Here is a 25,643-nt window from a genome sequence, read left to right on the forward strand (position 1 = left end):
TCACCATGAATTGCTGCAGTTTGGTCTTAGTCTCATCTTACTATGCAGCCATGCTCTTGGAATTATGACTGGACTTGCAAATGGAACAATATTTTCTTTATTTAAATTCCTTCAAAATCCCTGCAAAACTAATTAGTTAAATTATTATATCTGCCACAATTAATGTGACACAAGTATCTATCACTTCAAGTTACTAAAGATTCCTAAACACTGTTTCCTGGGGGAAGTTTTCTTTGTTCATTTTTTTTTTTTATTTTTAATTGTTTAGAACTACATCAAGACACCATGTAATGGCTGTGTTTTCCACCCAGTCCACATAAAGTCCTGTTGATAATCTGTATAATTTTTCCTCCAAAGTCTCCATGACCTTTCAGGTTTGGAGAAATTATTTCTTCTTGGCCTGAGTTCTCATTAGAAACCCTTAGGAAACATGGTGCGTTTAAAATTGAGACTTATTTATCAACTTTTGATATTAAATGAGCTTTATCAAGCTCATTTATCAACTTTTCAGAGTCTTTGTTTGAACATGTTATCTTTCAATAAGCAGTACAGAGAGATTAGTTGAAGTCTAGTTTGATAAAGTCAATGATACTTAATGTTCTTCAAAATCTGCCACAGACTTGTAAGAGGGAAGACGATGTCTTGTTAACAAACACTTGAAATCCATAAAAATTCTAGCTGCTCTCATTATTGGGGACTGTTAACTGGACACACACACTAAGGATATCTGAGGTAGTTCCAAGTGGGGTCATACCCCACACACTTCAGCCACAGAAAATATGAGAAAACACAGAAGCCACATGAGAGGTGATGTGGAAAGCAAGGGAAGGAAGTGAGCTAGAAATTCTTGTTTGCGTGAGTGAAACCCCTCCAATAAATATCACCTGAAAGTATCAAGACTAAGGTACTAGACCAGTTATATTAACTACAGTTTGGTGGTTTTAGGGCATAAGTTATACTTGGTAGGAAACTAGGGGAAGTTGTAAATCTTAAAGTCTTGCCTTTTCCTTGCTTTTAATATGCGCCCCACCCCAAAGTGTTCCCTAAAAAAATCCACAAGCAAACTCTTCATCAGCTGCAAAAGAACAAAAAAACAACATTAAGAACTCCAACTTACTGCTTCTGATTTGGGAGGCACTGGAGGCGGAGGTAGGGAAACATCTGAAGACTTCGTGGTGGCTCCAACAGTCGCAGGCACGGGAAGAGATGCGTTACCACACTTTGATCGGAAAGACCCTCTGTAGTTGTCACATTTGTTCTTCTCACTTAGCGAGCGAGTGAGAGGCTGGTCACCAGCCTTTCCAGACCCTTGGTCCAACCACAGCTCTTCGTAAGGAAGCTCTGGTTTTGTAGGCAGAAACATGGATTCTTCGCTTACTTCAGGAAAAAGGTAATCGCTGCCACTGTCACCAGACTCCTGGTACTGAAGAGCATCGTGAGAAAACAGGGCCCACTCATTACACAAGTCCCTGCAGCCATGGAGGTTCACCTCACTATTCCCATGCAAGTTGTTTCCATAGACACAGACCGAAAGGCGGTGGAAGGACTGGGTGAGCTCGTCCCGCGCGTAGCTGAGGGAGTTGGGGACGTGGCTGTGCCCCGCACATCGGCTCTTCTTTGGGCTCTTGCACTCTTCGTTCCAGTCAGTTTTCACATCTCGCACGGCCCGGGAATACTCATCTATGTCAAACTGTTCCTGGCATATGTTAAACCAGTGCTGGATGAGGGATTCGTGCCACAGCTCCCCCTTCACCAGACTGTCAGGTAGAATAAATTTTGGAAGTGCCAAGTGCAAGGGAAAATGCATGGGGATAATTTTGTTGCCACGAAGCACGCAACACACCACCACAGTCTTGGTTTGAATGTTGACAAACTTGTACCTGTGCCCTTCACGGATAAAATGCAGGTCGTAAGGGTTTCTCGGGGTAGGGCTCGGCACAGTGACATTCACAGGCAGCCTGGTTTTTTCTACTATATTGCGAATCGTGTGCTCGCCTTCTTGCATCTGCACCTCCAGCGGGCTGCGGTTGCTAAACTTGCCCTTACACTGGAAGGGGAGACTGATGCTTTCGTTGGTCCTGTGGTTCATGCAGATGAGGCAGGGCATTTTGCCTCTGCCTAGCTTACTAATTGAATTAAGTTTCCCAATTTTTTTGAAGATGGTGTTCAGTCGTGACTTCTCCTTGGAGGATTTTGCATAAAGGATTTCTGCCTGCCCCATTAAAGTGAGCTCATCCCCAGTATTAAGGGTGATGTTGTAAACCTCAGTATCTTCATTGCATTCACCTGATGCCACCTGCAAAATAATAATAATAATAAAAAAAATCTGGTTTTTCCTCACTGAAGAGAATATTTCATATCATATCAAATCTGTTAAGACTGGACTTGCGAGACTATATATTTGGAGAAACTAAACTAACTTCATTTGAACAGCTGAGTAGTCAAGACCAATGTGTTTAACCTGACATTTAGTCAAGTAACCTTTTTTGTCGTTGTTGTTCTGCACATTCCTGCATTTTTCTTGAGGGGAAAAAAACACCCAAAACTGCCAAAGAAGGTGTGAGAGCACACAAAACCAATTTTAAAATAAAGGACCAGCGGTTCAAATAGCCACTTGTGTCATGCATCTATGACATAGCATGTCTACATTCCCTTGCCCTTTTTCCACCCCTTTGGTTTTGCTGTTTGCCAGAACTTATTGCCAGGCTCTTGAAGGAAACAAACCTTCTTCCATCATCTTCAGCTCCCTGAGGAGCAGAAAAGGTGATGCCATTGTTATGGATGAAGCATATCCCTTTGATATAATCTCTTCCAGGTGAGGTGAATTATGGATGACATCTATTCCCTGAAGGAAAAGTCAAGAATATCAGTCTGTCCCATAATTCCTCTTAGCCTTGCTCTCCTAGTCATAGACTAGATCATAATTTTTTGATCAGAATTGCAATTTAAGAGATTAAACAACATAGGCAAAGCCATGTGTGTGTTTTTCTACTATGGAAATTGTGCTGGAAAGGGAAAAAATAAAGCAAAACAGGTGTTCAAGGTTCATTTGTTCCTTAAGTTATTTCCTTAACACTGGACTGACTCTTTACAGATGAGTTTGCTGTGGTTTGTATTTGAGTTGTTTAATGTGAAAAGCCCTTTTCAAGGACCTAACAGAACTCACCCAGCTCCTCCTCAGCACCTGATACCTATTCATAAAGGAAAGTGCACCAGATAAACCACTGGCCTATTATAGACCATTTTATTTGGAAATACAAAGCATACTGAAAATACTGCAAATTAAAACACATCAAAACCCGGTATAGCCCTTTCTTGCCTCCGCAACCCCTAAAAACTTCATGGAGCCGAGTGAAATTCAAATTCCAAGCTTCAAATTTGGGTATCATCACAAGAATAGCAATTGCATGAAATCAAGGCTGTAATTCCAACCAGCTAATAACTGAGAAGCGCTGTGAATGATGCTTCCTCTTTTAAGAAGTGATCTGCAGTTCACCTGTGTTTGTGAGGTTGTTGGGATCACCTGCTGGAAGCCTTTCATAGCAAAGGTAGAGGCAGCTCAGCTGAGCTGTGCTGCCTCAGCACTTCAGTCCTGGGGCTTCCGGAGGGGAAGTCATTTGAGCTCTGAATTATCTAAACAAAGACTACTTGGGTGTAATCCAGGAAACCACTAGGATTTTATGGTACCTAATACTCATTCACAGTTCACACCACTGGTCGGACAATATTTTGAAACACCATGACGTAAAAGAAAAGCACTTTGTACTTTTGCTGGTTTCTCCTCAAAACCACCACAGAGCATTGGTTTTGAGCTGAGGCCATGCAGGTCTGCTTTTGGTGGAGCAGATTAGGGCTGAGGACACATAGGGTTCTGTGCATGTACTGTTCAACCACCCCCTTCTCTTTCTGAGAAGACACATTCTGTAAGAGCCTCAGTTTCTAGCACTGAAAAGTCCCCACAAATGGCTTCTTCGGAGAATGCTGACGGAAATTTTATCTCAAGACTGTATGGTTACATCAGTCACGCTTCCTGCAGGACACCAGCGAGGGAGGTGTCACACAGTCTGTGGCTGAGAGAGCTGCTGCTTGGCCAACTCAGAGTTCCCTGGGGATTCACAGACAAGCAAGCCACTGTAGAAGGAAATGGTGGGTCAGATGTGAAACCACAGAGGTACCTAACTGGCCGAGCTTCCCATGGAAAGTCACAGGAACCAGCTGCTTAGTAATGGCATCCATTTCCACCAGCCAAATAGCAAACTGATTTTTAGATTAGACAGGCATGTTTAAGGGCAAAATGATTATAAATTAAAAATTTGGAAAATATTATTTCAGTTTTTTAAAAAAATATAGTCACAGTGAAAGAAGGCTGTATTTTACTATGTTGGAACAAAAGAAAAATTAAGACACTCTCCAGTTTGGCACTCTGAGAAAAATACTGTTCTGTACTCTTCCTTCTGAACAAAAATACAAGGTATCAGCTGCTGTCCAAAGCTGTAATAAAAAAATATAACAAAAAGTAAAATTGAAATTGAAAGTCTAAGACTGCATAACTTTATCTCCATCCATTAAACTCTATCATGGTCAAGTTAAGGCTGCTGGTACACCTCAGCAAGCTAAGTATATTTCAAAATTTAAATTTTGAAAGTCAAGCAAGGTAAGTCCTCTCTTCTTATGTTAGTTTAATTTATTCATTACCACATAGTAGTAAACATCTACAAAACACACATTGTAAGTAAATGTGTTCCAGGATATGTGCAACAACTAAATCTCATTTATACCTTAGGTGGCACTCATTCTAAAATAATCTAGAAACTCATGCACAGATATCTCTAAGTTTTTGTTTCTCAGATCACATAGTTAACTTATCTGTACTTTGTCCTTGTAGCAATGAGTAAAAAAATTAAAATTACTGTCTCGTGTACTCAAACTTTTATCAATAGTCACAAATCTTAAAACATTAAGCAATAGGGCCATGGACTTAGCACAGGATACCAGGGGAGACCTCCAGGTTGAGCAGAACCCTCAGGGTAGAGTCCAACCTGCTTCACAAAGCAGGTGTAGTTAGTGCAGACTTTTCAGGCTCATGTCCAGTTGAATTTTTAGTTTCTCCAAAGATAAAGAATCTACATTTTCTCTGGTCAACCTCTTCCTGCCTTCCGGTCAAAAGGCAGAAGGAGGAACCAAAGAGATGGGGGTGAATGAATACAAGTCCCTCCTGGGGGCAGCAGGTGAATCCCTTCCTGGCCATCACCTCCATTCCAGGTGTCCCTGCATAATAGATACGGGGCATTGGAACTGGAGGACCTGCCTGATGAGGATGTTGGTAAAAGCCCATCCAGGGAGCTGACAAGGCAAACAGACTCATGCATCAGGACAGCTCCTTTAAAAACTAAAGGGAGGGTAATTGTCATAGGGGATTCCCTTCTGAGGGGACCCCGCTGCCACATGTCAATGTCTTCCTTGTATTAGCGTGCTATTAGAAAAAAGTTGTTCCAAAACCTGAAAGTAATACTTCAGCTGTAGCATCACAAGCATCAATTGGTGGGGAACAATCACCAACACCTCAACTACCTAGTTACACCAAGCTTTGTGCTTGCCTTTGGTGAACTTCACAGGGCTACCATTAGCCCAGGAATCAGCCAAGCACAGCAGCTCCCTGAAACAGATTATTAGACCCATGCAAAACAATAGGAAAAGAAGTGAGTATCATAAAATACTCTTAAAATGCAAAAAGGGTAACACCACACCAGACTTGGCTCCCTCCACCCTCTAAGCTTCCAGCACTGACCCACCTTTGAGCACCCCTTTTGCTCCTTCACACCCCTGCTGAGAGCATGCCCTGTGCACCCCCTGCTTTCTGCTACAAAATCCCTGTTGGGGTGCAGCAGGGACCTACACTGTTCCAGACACTTGGACTGGTACATCCCAGCCCATGCGTGTGATTCTGTATGTCACTGCTGTATGATGGGGAGAAGTCAGCAGCTCTCTGTCTCAGAGTGCCAGAGTTACCATAGTCCAGAACACAGACGGATGCAGGAATTATATTTCTAGGAGAATCTCCTCATAATTCTGGAAAGCACCTGAGGAGCTTTTCCATTCAGCTCCATAATACAACTGGGTGGGCAGACTCTGGTCCCAGTGCATCTCCACAGTGGGACTGTGCCCTGATGTTTTAATTTCTTGTGTGTGCCTGCTTCTCACATCTGATTAAAGCAGAAATTCTTCACTGGACATTTCCAGTGCAACAACATGCACCAATAGTTACCATACCTCCAGCTCTTGTCATTATCTTAAAACACAAAGTCTCCTCCACTTACTGAACTACCAGCCTAGGGAGCATTCTGAAATAACTTCTTCCCCAAACACATTTATCTTCATAGCTGCTCTCTGTTTTACGTGTCATAACAAAAACGCTCCATACTTCATAACAATGACTCCTGCAGTTCCACTTCCCTCTTCCCCTCTTTTTCCCTTCTCAGAAATTTTGCACTTTCTGTGAATAGGTGAGAATCAGCTCTCCCAGCTCTGAGGAAGAGGCAGTACTTGTTACACTGTACTCCAAAGCCATCCAGAAATCACTGGCAGATGCTCAAATTGAACAACTCCTACTGCAGAGAGCACACAAAACCAGAACCTATTCCATGCTATACTTACCCTTCATCTCTTCACTGTCAGATCTTGAGCTATACTAACTGTTCACTATTCATGCCAGGATGCTGACCAGAGAGGTTACAGACATCTTATCAAACACACTACTAACCAGCAGCGGGTTAAGTCACTTAAGTCACTGTTTTCAGTTTTAAGACTTCCACAATCCAGCAGCCAATTACACCTACTGCAAAGGACAGGCACCAGAGAAGTGATTAATGATTATTTAGGAAACCTGTTCTTGTGAGAAAGCTAAAGTATATTGTTTCTTTTGCTTAAGGAAAGGTTAACTCAGAAGAATAGATTTTGACAACACCTGAGTCAATAATCCTGTCTTGGACTCCAACTGTTCTGATTTGTTACAGTTTTAAGTAGAAGTATTTAATCACTTGGGCACATATGAACTCCTTATAAAAATGATTTGTGGCTTCATATTGCTTGTTATACCTGCTAGATCTTATTAGAGTAATGCAAGGATTGCATTCACAGGTAAAATTCAGATAGGATTTCTTTTGGTAGAGCTCTTTTAACTATGAGGTGTCTGACTCATAGTTACTGCATGTCGTTTTTACTATTAAAGCCAAGGGACCAATCAGAACACTTCTTTAAAAAAATTATTTTTACAGGTTCCCCAAATGAATAAAGACTTTTTAATATTAAAAAAACACCCCAGGCACTGCTACTAGCAGAAAAAAAGAAACTTTTTCAGAGAAGTTTACTAAATTCAGTAAGACAGCTTTCTATTTTTATTTTAAAAACCTCTGTCTCCCAAGAATGAGAATCAGAAAATACAACATTAATGTTGGTATTTGTGTGTTACCCTCTCAAGTAAGAGGGACTTTGCCCTCATTACATTAAAAGCTGGCTCCTGTGTTGCTTAAGAATGCCTTAAATAAATCAAAGTGTTCAAAGAACGACCCCAGGTAAGACAGGTAACCCCAGAGAGCTATAACATGAAATGTCTCTTCACATGGGATGCCAGATAGACTGGCACACGAAGCTGCTGTGAGGGAATGGTGCTCACTCATAAGGCTGGCATCAAGCCACAAGGTTATAAAGGGACTAAAGCACCAATTCTCAAGGTGAAATACCATGGGTTGCCTGCAAATTTGAAGCTAAAACCTGTACAGAGACTGACTGCAAAGAAAGTCATTATTGCAGCATTTAAAAATGTTGTAGGGTATAGCAGTCTAAATATGATATGTGTTCTTGGAAAGCCAGGACAAGTTTATCAGACCCAACACAACCAAATCAGATCAACTTTGCTGAATTAACATTCATCAAAAAGGAAAAAAATAAAATAAAAAGCATGGTATCGGTATGTGTTTATTTCTGAAAAAATGCAGACTGTATGGACCAACACCATTAAAAAACTGTGAAAGGAGGATTATATTAAAAAGAAAACCAAATCAGGTATCAAAAGTTCACATCAGCCAAACAATGTCTTTCATAATGAAAGAAAAGAATTATTACAGGGTTGTTATGTAATCTATCTCTCCATCATGGAAAGGCTTTGCAAACAACCTCAGAGCCTCTTCTGGGAGATTAAGCACTAAAATTATATCCTGGAACACCTGAAGGGTCCTACAGCACTAGCTGGGATATTTTCTGGAGTACAGAAGTTCATGGTTTGTACAAAGTACAACCTATCAGACAATATTTTTGCTTTTAAGAGAACTTTTTGTGACTTGCCCTTAGTATGATGTGGAGGTTTGGTTTCTAATTTTATTTTAAGTCTTAATACAAATAGCTTCCTGGGTATTTGTACAGATTGCCATCTGTAAGGCACCTGAGCACCTGACTACAGAAACCTGCTGCGTTGGTTCAGCAAAAGTTAGGACCTTGGGGTAGCTCAACTGTCTTAATATTTTTCTCCTTGGCATAGAGAATAAAAAAGTCCTCATTTTTGTAGCATAATGCTGTTACCATAGCAAAATTCTCTGCAATTATTCTCTGAATAATTTTAATACAAAAAGGTTATCTACCTATCCGATCAGTGAAGAAAAGACAGAATGCCTCTAATTTCAAATTAGGAACAGATTAAATACCTATTGACTGAGTGAAATTTGCTTTTCTCCAGAAGACTTTAAATTGCTGCATCTGTAGACACTGCTGGCCATCGGGTACCTGTGGCAACCAACTGAGCCTACAAACAGAGCACTGATAGATTTGTACATCCAAAAAAATCACCTTTAGTTTTAGCCATTACAGAAGTTTGGTTTAATCTAAAATTTTTGTTTGCTCTTCTGTGAAAAGTGACTCCAACTTCCACTACACGTGTGGCTTGATCCCATGTGCTGCCCTCCTACACATACCCAGCCAGTCCCAACCCCCTGCCCAGGAAAGCCTGCCTGGCTGCAAACCTCTGGGGAAGAGAGGAAGGGAGACCCATCTCCCCTGCCTCTTCCAGGATGACGTGGCTTATTTTTCCTTTTAACAACTAATATAAGAAGTAAAAATAAAGTAACTCCCTTGGAGAAGACCCCATGGCCTGTAACTGTGAGCGGGCAGCTCTCTGAATGGCAGCACTAGCTGGAAAAGTCCTCCTAGAGCAGCAAAGGATTTACACAGAGGAGTACAGTCAGGACCAAGCTGAACCATAACTTGTGGCATCACTGACACATGCGGGCAGACCTCAACCAGCACAGTCAAGTGACTGTGTGTCAAGTCACATGCAAGTGACTGTGTGGTTGCTCCCTGTAACTCTATGGGCTCTTTCTTCAAATAATATCCATGGAAGACTTGAGTGTTTGGAACAAGAAAGAATTCCCAGACTTCAGAGGTCCTCTTCATCTTAAATGCTTCATCAAATCTTTTAGGCATTATTTATTTAATACTGGATTAGCTTCCTTCTGAATTTAAATGAGCACACTGCATTTGACAGAAATCAACCTTCTCCATTTGCTCTAATTGGTTTGACAGGATCTCCCCTATATTAAAATTTTAGCACACACAATTCTCTTGCATGTGAAGGGTTATTACATTCTTTAATAAATCCTGTTAAGATCATTTTTTTTTTTTGGAAGATGATAATCTTGGAATAAGCTTCTATGAAACTGGAAAAATTGCCAAGAGAAATACTGGCAAGATAACTAGGTTAAACCAGGTTTATTATCACTGTTATTTACATTAAGGAGTATCACTATAATGTCTTTAAAAAACTGATTTGGTATGTAACAGTAAGCCATGCTTAATTCTCAGTTTTCTAAATACAACAAAGAGTTTTAAGAACACTCATATTAAACTCAAGAGACAACATTTTACATTTAAATGGGCCTTCAAATACTTTTCTTCCTATAAAATCAAAGCTGCACATTTTACTCTGCCGCTCTCTTGATTTGGTCATTGATCAACTGAGAAATAATGGGACAGCACTGAGAAACATTGGCACAGCACTGAATAAGGCTAGCAGTCCCAAGGAAAAGACTGATCCTTCCTGGGTAGAAATGAAATTTTCTTGTTGCTTTGATTTGCTCAACTACATCCTGAACATACAAAGGTGTTTCAGCTTTCTCACGTAGCCTTCATTCATAAAAGCCTCCTTCTTTATGGGTTCAGGCTAATGGAGAACAGAAATAAAAAAACCCCTACTGTCTTGAAAGGCATGAGTCTGTGTCCCTAAATGAAACAATCGATGAGCTCTTGCACTTACAGCAGTCTTCAGCAATCTTGTTTCACACCTATAAAAATTGTGGACTACTCAGCCTCACACTGCTTCATATAGGAAAATTCTATACTGGCTTTGTCCCAGGAGTCTCAACCAGTTTCCATGGTAAGGCACACAATGTGGATATGCACCATTGTACCCCAGTGCTAGGATGCTCTTCAGCCAGTCTTAGGTGGTTTTATCAACTGAAGCAAACCAGAAGAGCCTGGAGACCACCTTGCTCTGTTAGCACAGCTGAGCTAATCTACCATGTGTAGTGTCACATGTAGGAGAAAGAGAAACAAGTTCTGTCCTTACTGTGTCACGTCACTGCACCACAGCATGTTTGGTGACAGCAAATCCTTCTACACTCATGAGACTGCTGACCCTTTGATGAGTCCAAGAGGTGTGCATGTGCAAACACAAAGACAGAAAAAAACCATGTCTTTGGGGTTTGTTTTGTTCTGTTTTATTCACGATGCTATTTAGCTGCAGTAATTTTGAGACGAGCAACCCCATCATTTCATCTTGTGTGCTCTCTGAGAATAAGGCTTTCTGTACAGGGATTCATGCAGCTGCTGTTTAACAGAGAATAAAACTCAGACTGCTGGAGGGGGAAAGAAATGGGGGCAACAAAAAACATTTGTTTAAAATTTGGCAGGAGCATCCTAATGAGATGATTATTGGATGGATCATCTGGACTGCTCCCCAAAGTGCCATAGGATAGGAGAGCCCTTAGAAGACATGTTGATTTAAGACTAGAAAAACGATCCCAAAGAGCATCATCACCGAACGCAGAACACTAAGGGCTCGTTTGTCTCAAAAAATTACACTTCCCACACAGCATCTTTGCTCACTTGCCATGTGTATAAAGGTTGTAGCAGTTAATAATTTAGACAGGGATAAATATTTATTCAGGGACTACCTTAACGTTGAATGTTATTTCCTCCATGACGTAAACTCGTTCAGGAAATGCTTTAGCCACCTCCTCCACACTGTTAAAATACTGCACTGGCTCCTTAATATCTCGGTCTTGTTCCAGCAGCTTAAACTGCCCTGAAAACAGATGATAAACAGAAGAGTTGTAAGATATTTATATTGGACAACTGTCACTGTGGCAACTGCTGGCTCAACTTCTTCACCATTTTGCTCTGTAAATTTTTCCTGTTATTAAGCGCCCAAAGAAGACAGAAGATTGCAGAGTCTCCTGAACCTGCTGTGAAAGACATCCAGTTTCACCAGGTTGGAATAAAAAGAATGTGTAGGAGCTGAAGTTAAATTAAAAAAGGCCCTTTTATCACATGCTCTCTAGAAACAGTAAATAACTATGGAAGCATTTGTGTTTGTGTACTTAATTTGGTGTAACAGTATCTGTACAGATAGCATTTTTCAGCCCTTAATATTAAAAAGCTTCACAGAAAGAAAACACACCCATTACTATAAAGCCCCAAAACAATAAACACAGAGGGGTTGGGTTTCTTTTTTGCATCATCAAACAGCTATTAAAAATGCTACCCTTTTCCCCCTAGGCTTCCCTTAGAGTAGATCAGCATCTAACTTCCCTTAATCATAAAGTTTAACTAACATAAGAAATTAAACCATACACATTTTAAAACCTTTTGAAGGTGGCCACCATCAGAAAAGCATCAGAAATAAGTCTTTCTTGCTGACTTCACTTCCCCCCAGCACAAAAACCTTGGCTATTTTTTAAGTCTTGTAAAAAGCAAGAACTAACAGGGAGGCAGCCACCTGGGGCAGACCTGCCAGGGATAGCCAGGCACATCAATCAGCTCTGTTCACTACAAACACAAAGTTTAAAAGCTTTCTTTAAAAAAACCCACAGTGATAACAAAAGCTTAGATGGACACATTTGTTTCCTGTATGACTTGAAATCAGCGTAGCAATCTTCCCAAATTTAGGAACATTAACTACTACTAAGTTAAAGGCTGAGCTCAGCGAGAACACAGCAAGACTTGATGTAAGAAATAACTCTAGAAAGCAAGTAAAAAGTTGAGAAAAGTCAGTGTTTAGTGCATCTCCTGTGAATCATGTTTTTAAATTAGCAATGCGCTGCATTATTGTTCCCAAACAGTGCTCAACTTCATAAAAATACATCAGGATGTCAGCCACCCTCAGAAATATTTTCTCACTCCTTCAGCATTTTTGTGCATAACACCCTGCTGCACCTACACACCCCATCAGACTCAAGACTTTTGTGGCATGTTCGGAGAATTCACCCACACTAAACAATTTCAGGCCACTTAATCAGCAGAGGAGGAAAATGAGAGCTCAGCAAGTCCTGTTCCCCCATGGGAAAGATCCATCCCTACCACCTTGCCAAATGTGTAGAAACACACGCACACCAAAAAGGGGTGCAAGACCATGAAGCTCAGCTCCCCTACCCCATCCCAGCACCCTGCTGACAGAGCCACACTCTTTTAATCAGTATGCTCCACTGGTGTGGTTGTGAGCCTAAATATCAACTTACAAGACAGAAAACTTCCTTTTATTGCCTTCCATACGTTTTGTCCTTCTAAAGTGACCACAGTCACTTTGAAGTATTATCAGCAGGGTAACTAAAGATGCTGGTGCTTCCCACCATGAGAGTGTATTTTGCAACTGTTTCATAAACTTCACTCTTCTAAATCGAGCTGCCTTGGAGTCTTACTCTGTCTCTGCTTCAGGACATGCTATTATTTGAAGTACAGCCAAAACACTTCAAGTGCTTTAAAGACCAACACTGGGGTAGGAGCAGCAGGACCTTTGGTCTGACCTGCTGAAGTCATTCCTGTAGTATATTCCAGCAATGTAATTGACTACAGGAAAGGCTTCTTCAGGTCAGACCAAAAATTGACCTCATGCAGGATTCTGCCTAAGATGCAAGTCAACAACAGCTGTGTAGGGAGGACTTTAAGCAGAATTAGCAATACCCTTCAGAGTCTCCACACCTCTAGGAGGAACTCATGGCTCAAGGATGCCCAGAACAGGGAAGAGGTATTCCTGGGCTTAGTAGGTCCAGAGGTTTTCTTTACTGGAAATTTGTTTAATTGTTTATGAAGGTACCTAAGAAGCTTTATTGTAGACATACCCTCTATCTTTAAAAATTCTGACAACCTCTTTTTCCACAGGCTCTGTATACAGTGACTCCAGAATTAAAAGCTGAAATTTTAAGAGTGACCAAACTACATCTGGCAGACACTACAGAAAACCATAGGAAAACCTGACAGTGGACAAGCATTTGGAAAAACACTATAAGCCCTCAAGGGAGATATTGCAGTGTCCTGAAGCTGAGTTCCTCAACCTGCCTGCTCCAGTGTTCAGCAATAGAGAGGCCAGGCAGCTGGCACCTCTGGGCTCAGGGAATCCGGACAACAACCAAGGAAGATGCTCAAGTTGCTGAAGCTGGAAAGCATTTTGTAACTGGAGGCTGAGGCTCAGACAGGGAGGGATGAAGAGAGAATGGTGATTTTTAATCCCCAGTCTGCCATACAGATAATTTAAATTTCAGTTTCAGGATTTGCCCATCAGCCATGTCCTGACCAAGAAGACGCACTCACCAGCTCCACAGCTCCTTCCCTGCTGCAGACACCCAACTTTCCTGCAAAGTGTTTGTGGGAACTGAGTGAAGTCAGAGTTCCGCCTATGTAGATCAGGATGTGCCAGAACATCATGAAGCAGCAGGGACTATGAGTTGCACCAGGGAGTACCTGACAGCACAGAAAAACTACTACTCTAGAGCACAGAGCCAGTGACCATATTTCACAGATATTCACTAAGTGCAAGATGTTCTTAAAGTCATCACACAGCAATCATTCTCCATGGGCTGACCTGAGGTTGTTGTTCTCTCCTGCTTATTTCTGAATTGCTCCTCAGGGAGCACTACTGTCCTCTTCAACCACTGACACAGCCACCTGGCTGCAACCCTAATTGATTACCCAATTCAAGATCCAGGGGTCTGCTTTGCAGGATCCCAGCTGTGGTTCCTACTCCAGGCAATCTGTGATTACAATTTATAATGGCATTTCATACTTTAAATTCCCTGAAGAAAAAAAACCCCAAACTCACAGCGAGTTTGAGTCACCTCAGCCAGAACTAAATCCAGTGGGGCTATTTCTGATTTAACACTCCCCCCTTATGTAAAGAATTGAATATGATACTGAATGGAAGCTACATAGTTTCTTTAAATTTTGAAATGTTGTGATGAAATTTTGCTAATTCAGAAAGAAATTGAGAAGACACAGTTCAAAGAGAGAATTTAGTTGAGCACAGTAACAAGTCATGAATTCACATGAACATCGAAGGAAAAAAGCATACTGAATAATAATATGTTATATGAGCAATACTCATCCAGCACTTTCAATGAGACAGTGGTCTTTAATTCTAGGTTCTCTGGTTACCCTGTTTGGAAGCTTAATAGTATCAGTTTACTATGACTGTTATGTATTTAAAAACAGATAGTCTGGTGGCAAGAAAAGGTCAGCCCATTCAATCCACACTTCTACAAAAAAAGTCCCAAATTCCTTAGCACAAAACAAACGCTTCAGGCTGTCTGCAAGTGGGGAGCAGGATCTGCTCTCCACTGTAGAGCAACACATGCTCTTGTGGAAAAAAAAAAAAAAAAAGAGTAAATAATAAATAAATAAAATCAGCTGGAGCTTTGCTTCAGTACAAAGGGATGCTCAGAACCGCCTGTGTCGCTATCTGTGCCATCCTATCCTTCCTTCAGCTGAGCTGCACGAACACAAAGCTGTCTGTGCCTTCCCTGCTAATAAGCAGCAGTTCATGAGGAGGTTGACTACAGAGAAGTACAGACAGATCCCAAAGCATATAATAGAAGGGCAGCATTAATCTCCTCCTGTTGTGAAATCAAGAAGTGTGCTGTGCACAGAAGCTGTCGGGGCTAGATGTTAAAATGCCTCTCCTTTGGAAAACATGGTTGGTATCTCGAGATTCCCTATAGGCAAGTTTTTTTAAAGTTAATTTCCTGATTGAAAAAGGGAGGCTTTTTTATTGGAAGGAGAGAAGGAAGGGCTGAAGAGGGGCCTGCAATACACATTTGAACCAGATGTCAAGTAACTAACGGGGAGGAAGGAGAAAATGTCTTATTTTGTTTCTCCCTGGTCTCTATTCAAGCTGCCATAAAATAGACAGTGTGGCTGAAATATAAGTTAAATCGATGTAAGGCTGGCTTGACTGCAAGTTAAACTGGAATATTACTATGCTTTGCAAGAGGCAAAATTGCACTGGGAGACTTTACAAAACTGACAGCAAGCTTAAACAAATCACAAGGCAATTTAACTGTGCATTAACTGGAAATTTAATAAAAAATAAAGAAATTTAAAGCTCAAGTTATACTTTCATAGATTTTCACCCCTCTTTCTCTTACTAGAACAAAAAGAATAATGAGATGCTTGTCCAGTAAATCAGTGCAGGTTCAGAAAGATCAAAGATTTGTAATACCTACATGGTTCACTGAGCAGGTGTGGTTAACTCCTTTGCAGCCTCTGGACTTTATATATCTTTATCTTCCAGCCTGGCCTCTGGCAGATACAGTATTGGAACAGTTTATTTCTAGTATGTATTATCTCTGCAGATTATGAATTCTTATTTCCCTGTGAAGGTATTTACAGTAAAGACAGTAAATCCTCTACTGCTGGTAATGAGTCTGGAAAGATGAAAAGGCAGGGAAAGACCTAAACCAGGGCTTATCCTCCAGTTTATGGATGCATTTATCAAAACCTAGTAGAAGCAGGAACAGTGGTCTATCATCCTTCTTGCCAGAAGTTGGCCCTCCATCATCTGCATGAAACAGCCCATTCTGACCCAGCCTCAGGCTGCTTCTGCTGCTTCCACCACAAAGGTTCTTGCAAGTTTACATATGCTCACAACCCTAACTCACTTTACACAGATTATTTCTTTAATGCAAGATCCCCTGGGTTTTTCAGTGACTTACCCCTTTCCACCAAATAGTTCAGCCATTTCCAACAGTCCAGAATGTTTCTAAGACAGCAAGATAAATTTTATACTGTGTCTGCAATGTGCCTAGATGGATGGAGGGTTCACACACAGTGAATGAAGTCAAATTTTCATTGCTGTAAAAGGATGGGAGCATGTATGGGAGAAAATCTGAAAAAAAGAGATTATGTAAAAAAAAAAAGAAAAAAATGAAAAAAAGAAAAGTAGCTGCATATCATCAGTAGGAAACATGGAAGGTCACTGAAACATCTGCTCAGTTGCGTTAGCTGTTAAATGTTTCTCCAAGGAGGCAGGAGCTGTATTGTCTTTCAGCAGCTTTGATTATTTAGTAAGCCTCAAATCTCCCTATGTGAGACTGTATGCAAGCCCAGGGCTTCTCAAGAATGCACAGATGGCACAGCAGGGTAGAAAAAGTACTGCTGAGGTTTATGTTTCATATTATTTGTTGACTGCTGACGGCATTTCAGTATTTCAAAGAACAGCAGAGCTGACTCAAAAAGAAAAGGCTTTCTACCTGCCAGAATAACAGTATTTTGGAAATAGACAGTTCTTGTCTACATTTTTCAGCATTCCTCTGCATCAAGCTGAGAGGGAGTAACTTCCTTTTCCTCCCTAAAAAGATGATCCTTAATATAACTGGGCAGAGTTGAAGAGCATAAGCCTAAAGCATAAATAAGACATAATAATGAAGGAAGGCTTGCTAGATATCAGGGAGAATACGGCTGCACAAATTGGAAAGTACACTTCAGCACGCCCAGTTCCTAGATGGATCTGTACAGTCTCCAGCTGACAGTGTGCACAACTTCCCTCAATACAGGAATAAATCTGTCTCAGTGGGGGATGATAGAAGGAAATCTCAGTTCATGGTCTCACTTGTCACCCTATCAACTAGGTCATACGGTAGAGCTATTTCATCCCTATTTAATCCTTACACTAAGCAGCCAGTTAAGAGTGAGCATGGCAAACCAAAGACTACAAAATAATGGATTAAGACATAACCTTAGTATTCCAGCCTACATATTATTTTTTTAAATACTTTTTGTATTTAAATTGACATTTGCCAATATGTCTTTGCATAGAACCTACATGTGGCATTTTGCTGTTGCAAGAAGTGTTGTCAAGGCAGTGGCTGTAGCTGTCTAGGTCTTAAAAAAAAAAAAAAGGGGGATGAACAAAAAAGAACAATCACAGCTTGAATGCCACTATTATGTGACCAACTGGAACGAAGGTGTAAAGTTAATATTGCAGCTCTTTAGGGACCTATCACTAAGTAAACGTGGAAAGGTTTGGCAGACATGCTGAAGTAACGACAACTGGGAAATAAATTCCTTTCTTCACTTTGTCATCTTCCAGCTTGTTGAAACTTAGCATTTGTTCACAGCTCTTCAGTGAAGACAAGAGTGCCATCATTCTCAGGTCCTCTGGAGCCGCAGAGCTGCTGGGTACCCCATCCAGAGGGGATGCTCCCCATCCAGAGGGAGCAAAGACTCATGGCAGAGAGAAACTGCAAGTATAAATGGAATTACAGAAGGCTGTTTTCAAGAGCAGGAGCAGACAGTAGTTCTCAGGTGAGCTAGTGCAGCCAGTCTCATAGCCCCACAGCCCACAGAGAGGACAGCAAAGGGAACCGCCTGCTCCATCATCACCTCTGGGTTCCCCTTTGAAGGAGCTGCTGATTGAAACTCAGGCTGGTACCTGGCAGCAAAAGTAATATGGATGCAATGCTATGGTAAGGTCACACCCTCAGTCAAAGAAAGAGCAAAGTGACACAACAGTATGGTTCACCTTATTGGCCACACTGAGAGCTTCTAAGAGCTATGAAGAAAAATGTCTGGGGAGCAAAGAGGGAAGTTTTCCTAAGTTATTAATAAGAATTTCTGTGTTTATTTTCATATTTTAGCCTGCTGAAGCATATGGAAAACTATGAAAGGGAAGAGAATAAAGCAGTCTTAAGTAGACAGCTTTCAAGGGATAACAACTGGCCCACGAGCTAGAAAAGCTAAGACTGATTCTTGTATTCTAATCACCATTAAACAGATATTAAACAGACTTTGAAATACTGCTTCTGTGTTTTAAGAGCTGCCTGTCTTGAGGAAAGGGAGAGGGGTGAAGAAGAGGACCTCCTGTGTCCCCAGCTGTACCCAATCTACTGGAAATTTTGGGAATGTATTAAAAAAAAAAGCAGATGAAACATGAACTAGAGACATATCTAAGTAAACAGAATACAAGTAGAATTCATCAAGTGTACTGGAGCTAAACTTACGCCAGTGCAAAGCAGAGGGCAAGGCACAAAGGCACATTCAGTCAGCAAAGATTGTGCAACATTTAATGGGGAAGGAGCCCTTCAGAATGAATAGTCTTGCCTCTCAGAAGTATTATGAAGATTTTTAAGCCTTAAACGCCTTTATTCTTCTCTGTTATGTCTGCGGTACAAATACCCATTCAGCCAAGAGAGGATGAGTCAGGCATCACAACTTGGTGGGACATGTTGAAGCAGAGCATCCCCACACTGACACATCACCTGTGCATTTGCATAGACACCATGCCAGAGATCAAGGACGGGAACCCAACCAAGTTTCTCACACAGCAATGCCATGCTTGCTAATCAAAACCTCTAATCCTGTGCTGGCAAAGCAAAGGGGATGGTACAGCCTAGTGTTCTCTTTTCTCTTATCTTACTTTTATGACTCTTAAGTAGCATAACAAAAAAAGTAAAATTATTCTGTTGGCAGCATAACAAAGAAAAAGTAGTTCAAATGGTGACTGATGATAGCTTCAAGCAGATTTAACTCACAGATATTTCCCCTGAGAGGGAATTTTAAGCTACATATGATGTAAAAAGACAGACAGGGAAAACAAGCCCAACCTCTAACCTTAGTTTCGTAAGTTATTATCATCACAAATACAAGACTACCACAATGAATGTTTCATTTTAGAGGGTCACATGTTTGAGTGTCTGTCCTGTAAGTTAACTAGATTTAGCTTATTCACTGGGTTATCATTGATCTAACTTGTAATTAATATAATTCCATTCCTCTACCATGTGCTGGCAACAGATACCAAAACTATTCCACCAGCAGAGTGCTAGTTCACACACTAAGGAGATCATGCAGAGGACTCAGATGACTATTGCACCATCTGACTTTTCTAACTGTTATTAACAAAAGCTGTTGCTAGTTTCCTGTTGAACAGCAAGAATATAAAGATAAGCACATGAAGATGGCACGCTCTCCCAGAGAATATCTGGCTTTGAAAAAAACACAGTAGCACAAATCTAAGCTATTTGGGCTGATGCCCCCATCAGCAATGGTAGAGTTGCAGTTCATAATCCACATGACTCCAAGAACTGAATGAGTGCAGAAACCCAATTCCATCCTCCCCCTGCCTTCACAGATGCCTCCTCATGGGGAAATCCACACAGGAAGAAACCTTTGATTGCTAAACAGAGAACTTCTTCTGCAACTGAAGTGTCATTGAGAGAAACTGAAGTACTTTCTAAGGGCAGCAGTATTTCAGGACCTGAGTTCAGTGGAGCTCTAGTTGAAGAGATGCTTCCGATCCTGGTGTCTAAATTTGTTCAAAAAGTTGAAGAGGTTTTTTGCATTGATAAAAAGTATCTTAAACATAGACTGTACTTACAGAGAGTAGTTCAGTCTATCTTCTCAATATCTGTCGATGCAAGTAAATGATAGTATTTATTTGAGATTAAGATGCAAACCAGACAGTATTCAGAAAAGAAATCCTGTCCACTGGTGGGAACAGAGAAATCTTACATTAATAGATGAAAGAGGTGTCATTCTTAGAGGCCTGAAGAAGAGAAGACTCTGGGAGGACCTTATAGCTGCCTTCTTATACCTGAAGGGAACCAACAGGAAGGTTGGAGAAGGACTTTTCATAAGAATGTCCAGCAATAGAACAAGAGGAAATGGCTTTAAACTGAAGGAGAATAGGTTTACTGTAGATCTTAGGAAGAAGTTCTTCAGTATGAGGGTGGTGAAACTCTGGAACAGATTGCCCTGAGAAGTTGTGGATGCCACCTCCCTGGAGGTGTTCAAGGCCAGGTTGGATGAGGCTTTGAGCAACCTGGTCTGCTGGTTGCTCATACATGAGGGGTTTGCCTGCCCACGGCAGGGAGGTTGGAGCAGGTAATCTTTTAGGTCCCTGCCATTCTATGAATCTATGAATAGCTGAGATTGGAAATTGGGCTGATCATTTTAGAAGACCAAAATTTGATTGCATCAAAGAAAGCAAACTTTTACAATTTAGGAACTACAAGTTTCCCATCTTTTTTTTTTTTTGTGTGTGTGTCAGGCCTGCTTCGGTTCGTTGATCAAAAAACTGGAAGGAGTTGCAATTATGGGAAGGAATTTAAGATATACAAAAGCATATTTTAGGTCATAAAACGGACTGCAGAGATTCTAACCATGAGTGACTGACTTATGGACAGACACAACATTTTGGATTTAGTAGCCATCTCTTAAAAAATAAATTTGACAGAATGGAAGGGGCTTTTCCTAACAATTTCATTCACATGCTTCTATTTCTTGGCAAATCAAAGCTTTTACAAAAATAACAGCAGCAACTGCTGAGTTTGATCATTAATTTTGCCTTACTGAGAAACAGCTTTTATTTATTTTGCAAAAAAGCTTCGAAGTTACAGTAACCAAAACTCACGCTCTTAGTGTTGCTGCCACAGTGCAAAGATGCTTTCTTCAATTGTAAAACCACCACCCTTTACGCTTTCAGCTCTTTTGCTGACAGTTCTTTTTCCTCCTGCTACTCCCACGTGTGTAGCCCCATTTCTATGGCCTGACTTTAGTGCCTTTCATGGTTTTCTTGCTCGCTGAGCAGCCTTTTGTGCCTTGCAGGTTCTGACCCTGTCCCATGCTCAGTGGCACAAGTGTAGGATGGTGTGTAGTGAAATATTCCACCCGAGGAGGACCATCATGTCAACAGTACTGACTCTGGCAGGCACTTGTGCTGCAATAAACTAAGCTGAAGAAAAAGTGCATTCATGGAGCAGAAATCTTGAAAATGTACGTAGATCAATTCCATATAAAAAGTGCTTTTGTTTCCTGATCAGGAACAGGTTTTTTAATTAACTGAATGGGAGAAGTTGTAAAAACCAGGAACAATGACGGAGTCAGAAGCTCAGTCAGTCCTTAGTAGCTTACAGGGCTTTACATGAGACAGAATAAACGTATTTCATTCAGAGCTGGACATTTTTATCAATGTGTAGGGAGACTTCAGAGCTTGAGCTTGGTAGCCTGAAAGGCAAGGCCAATTTTGCATTATAGAGCAGCTTATTGTTTCAAAGCTCATATCTCCTTTGCTTGCTGAACATACATGTGGTTCACAATCTCTAACAGAGTCTGGTTTTCTTCTTCCTCCTCTCTCACTCAACTTAAATCCACTGAAATCTTTCACTCAAATTACTGGAGAACCTGTCACTCAAATAGTTCCCAACATTTGTATATCAGCAATGAAAAGGAGCGGTTGCTGCTCTTCTATGTGATTAAAAAGACAATTTTCTTGAGAAATGTATTTTATCACTTTGTATTTTCAATACCTGATGCAGCCTGTAAATTAGGAAGAAATTGAATTTGTTATAGGTCTGCCCACTAGCAGTCACAAGCATGTTCTCATAAACGAGTTAACTTTACTTCTGTAACAACTTAGACGAAATATTTAAAACCGAAATTAAGCCAAGTTCCAAAGAAACTCCTTAATTACACAATAGATCCGGTATATTCAGCTAAAGTTTCCTGTCAATGAGAGTACTCAGTGCTAAGTACATTTATGCTACAGCTAAAATTATATTAAAGATAATTTAAAACAAGTGTAAAGCCAAATCTGAAGTGAAAAGACACAATCTGAAAGGCACCTTAATGAAATAGATGTAGCAGCTTACGCTCCAGAAACTCTCATCCATAATGTCAGAATATCCATCACGCATGCAAAGTAACTTGCTGCAAGCAACTGTTTCTCATTTTTTTGGTTTAGGATCAGCAGCCACATTTATGTCATCTCCTCAGCTGAGAAGCAGAAGGTGTTCTGGTACTGTATTCTGCATGAGGTAAGCCATCTCGTCACTCAGGGTGCATGAATGCAACAGAGGCTCCATCAGAACAGTTTGTCTGCTTTCCAGCACAAGAGGACATTGATTCAGCATTGTGCACTTTATCTACAAAGCAGACAAAAACTCTCAAAACTCTCAGTAACAGCTCAAGATGAATGAAAGCAGCTTTTAAGAATGAGCATCTTGGCATATGTTCCTAGCGTGTTCTAAGCTGTCACTAGTAAAAAACAAAAAACAAAACAAAAAAAATGGACGCTGAAAAGGTGGCTGTATAGAGATGGTGGGGGAGAGCACACTGCTTCAGCACTGCCACTTCATTTGATTTCCACTGCTACTCAAGAAGGCAACAAAGATGATAAATCTAAAATGCAGATCTAAGCTAGAGATGCATCTGCCTCAGTTCTCTTGAGCTCCTTCTGTCACATATTTTGTTTCACTACTTTCAAAAGGGTAGGTACTACCTACACCCCTCTCTGGCAGTTCGAATGACAGCTGAATCCAAAAGTTACAAAGACACAGAATGCCCAGCCAATTTTTCTCTCTTGCAAGATGTCTGCCAGCTCCCCAAGAGCCAAATGAACCCAGCCTGTGTGGGCAGGCTGGCCTAAACCAGCTGGACAGAAAATAAATGCTACAGACAACACAGGGGGTCATTTAATTTCAAAAGTGTTTTTAGAAGACCACTTAGGGGATTTTGTTTTCTCCATGCAAATGATAACTCATGATTTAAAGAGTTGCACTATGCTCTGCTAATGCTTTCTGAATTGCTATTGAATATTTTATCCTAGTGAAACCTTCTTGCCCATATTGGTTCAGAGCATCTCTGGTGGAAAGCCATTTTTGCACAATTCCATTTTGTAGCCTTTCACAGAAAGGGCTGTAAAGTGGTAATTACCAGAGTGGCTGTCCGCCTATGTGTCTTTCAATGCACACAAACTTCCCCAGCTGCTAGTTTATCATGAGGTATGTTATTACATGCTGATTTCTAAGTACACAAGCATTAGAAGCTGCAAATGCTTCAGATAAATTATGTAGTTCAAATTTCTGCAGAACTTCAGTTGTAAAACAAGGTGATCTCTGGGATTACGACAAATACTATACTACTATATTACAATATTTTGCTTTTTTTGTTTTGTTTTGTTTTAGAAAAAAAAAAGGTATTCCTTGAATCATGAAACTAAATCAATACCAGGCAGTTTGTGCTAGCACACAGATTTAAGACTGTGAAGATGCTAGGGATGGAAAAAAAGGGTACTAGAGTTTCAGACACCTAGAATTGGTTACTGTAGATCTTGAGAAAGAAACAGATGATGCTTGGAGACCAGAAAAATTGGGACATCCCAAGCTAAGAGCAACTCAATAACCAAAACTGTGAAAAGATCAGTCTTTGCCAGCATTATCATAGAGTATTGAAAATTTTTTCTTGAAAGCTTAGTGTTCCCCTTCAGGAATATGATTCTTTTAGTTGAGATTTCTGAGTAAAACTGCAAAGACATAGTAAGAAACCCTGCCTTTGATATAGGATGAACTGAAGTAGTAATTTTCTTTTAAAAAAAAATCCTTTCCTTCCCTTTTCAGCTGCACTACTGCATTTCCAGCAACAAGAAAACCCAACACCACCCATGGCCTCCCATCCATGGCATCCCATCCATATATGAAGCCTCACAGAGACATACAGTGACAGTCATTACCATGCTGCAGAAGATCACTTGGAGAAGGGTCACCTACTCCAGGGAAGCACTCTAACATTTCTCTCACCCTTTCAGAATAACACTTCATCTATTATGCTGAGTTGCCTTGAGAGGAAGGAGCATCTGTCCCACCAAACTCCTGTCACTGAAAGCGATGGTCTTTACCACCAGTAGGCTTGGCCAACAGTATGTGCCAGATTCATTGGAAGTACTCACAGGCACAGCTTACTCTGACTGGCATCACAGCTAACCAACTTATTTACACATAGTTTCAATGCCTGCTTAATGAAGTGGTATAAAACATTTTTAGTTAATCACTGGAAAGTCTACGCTGGTTCACAATCTGTGTCATTTGCTGGGGGCTCTCTGACTGAGGGACGTCAAAATGGGCAGTTCATACCCTTCTTCCCTGCCATAACTCTGCTTCCTTTAAGCACAACATGCAGGCTTCCCCAGGCACTCTTCAGCCTGAATCATCCCAGTGGCTGGGAGCCTAAATACCTATACAAGTTACTTAATGCCTTACCTACAGCCTACTCTTCACCATACCCCAGCACCGCACTCCTGCCTGCTACAGGCTGCTCATGGCTGACCAGGCAGCTCAGTTGTCAGCTCCAGGAAGACTCAGCTGAGCCAGCTCTCAGAAAGCTGAATTCCAGTGGACCCAAGGTATTTCTTTTGACAGGCATCAGAAAACCACTCTGCAGACTTTCCATCTGATTCACATTAAACAAGCCTTATGACAGCCGAACACCATGAGGCAACAAATGTCTGCAATACGATAAAAATGTGGCTATTTTTCATTTTCCACAGGAGAGAAGATGAGAGGTGGTTCCAAGCAGAAGGAAGGCTTACAAGTGTCATGCCTGCTATCACACACACATCTGCCTCCTTGCACCAGCATGCCTGACAGCAGTAAGGCAGATAAGGCAGCAGTGGGTTTCACCCTCAGCAGCACAGGACATCATCTTTCAGGGACTCCTGGCGTGCAAACCTTGGTTGCAAACACAAGCTGGGATGCTGATGCTTGCCTGCTATCATTAGGCAGGTGATCCAGGCCAGGTTGTGACCTTATGTGTCCCTTGTGCTGTGTGGGCAGACCCTGTGTGCTTCACCTCCAGTGTTTCCAGGGAAAAGTCTAAGATCATGTCAAACAGCTGATCTGTGAAGCCTGCACACATCTTCGTGCTGAGCTGGAGGCTTGGCATGGTCCTTTATATTTTATTTACTTGCTTATTGCCTGGCAAATATGTGTGCCAATTCCTTCCTGTTCCCATTTAGCCTCACTCAGAAGTATTTCCTGCTGAAGGAAAGGAAAAGCAAGCAACTGAATATGTTAAAAATACTGTGACCCTTCTCTAGGGTATAGTATAGCTGTGAATCAGTGTGACTGCTATTTCATGGTTACTATATGAAAGGTACAGTAAAAAAACTGCTACTCAAAAGATTTCTTTTTCTGCCATTAAATAACTTAAGAGTTACTATTAGGAAATGAAAGTTAAAAAGCATTTTCCCCAAAGGATGAGCTATCTATGACTCCACATTATAGCACACTACCGTAAAAATCAGAAAAAAGAAAAAAAGAAGATTGATTATTAAGTAA

General features: G+C 40.9%; 1 protein-coding gene across 2 annotated transcripts in view; it reads right to left on the reverse strand.

Moving 5' to 3' along the window:
- GAREM1 (GRB2 associated regulator of MAPK1 subtype 1) overlaps nt 1-25,643 on the reverse strand; it is a 103,069-nt gene that overhangs the window by 13,689 nt on the left and 63,737 nt on the right. Inside the window, exons 3-4 of one of the 2 annotated variants that reach the window (XM_030445612.1) lie at nt 11,220-11,350; nt 1,118-2,296 (exon numbers count right to left, since the gene is read on the reverse strand). In XM_030445612.1, the coding sequence (XP_030301472.1) occupies nt 1,118-2,296; nt 11,220-11,350 (1,310 nt within the window). The remainder of the gene's footprint in view (nt 1-1,117; nt 2,297-11,219; nt 11,351-25,643) is intronic. The other variant, XM_030445613.1, reaches the window with a different exon arrangement.

This window comes from Calypte anna, chromosome 2 (assembly GCF_003957555.1).
Source record: "Calypte anna isolate BGI_N300 chromosome 2, bCalAnn1_v1.p, whole genome shotgun sequence".
Taxonomy (NCBI): Eukaryota; Metazoa; Chordata; class Aves; order Apodiformes; family Trochilidae; genus Calypte; species Calypte anna.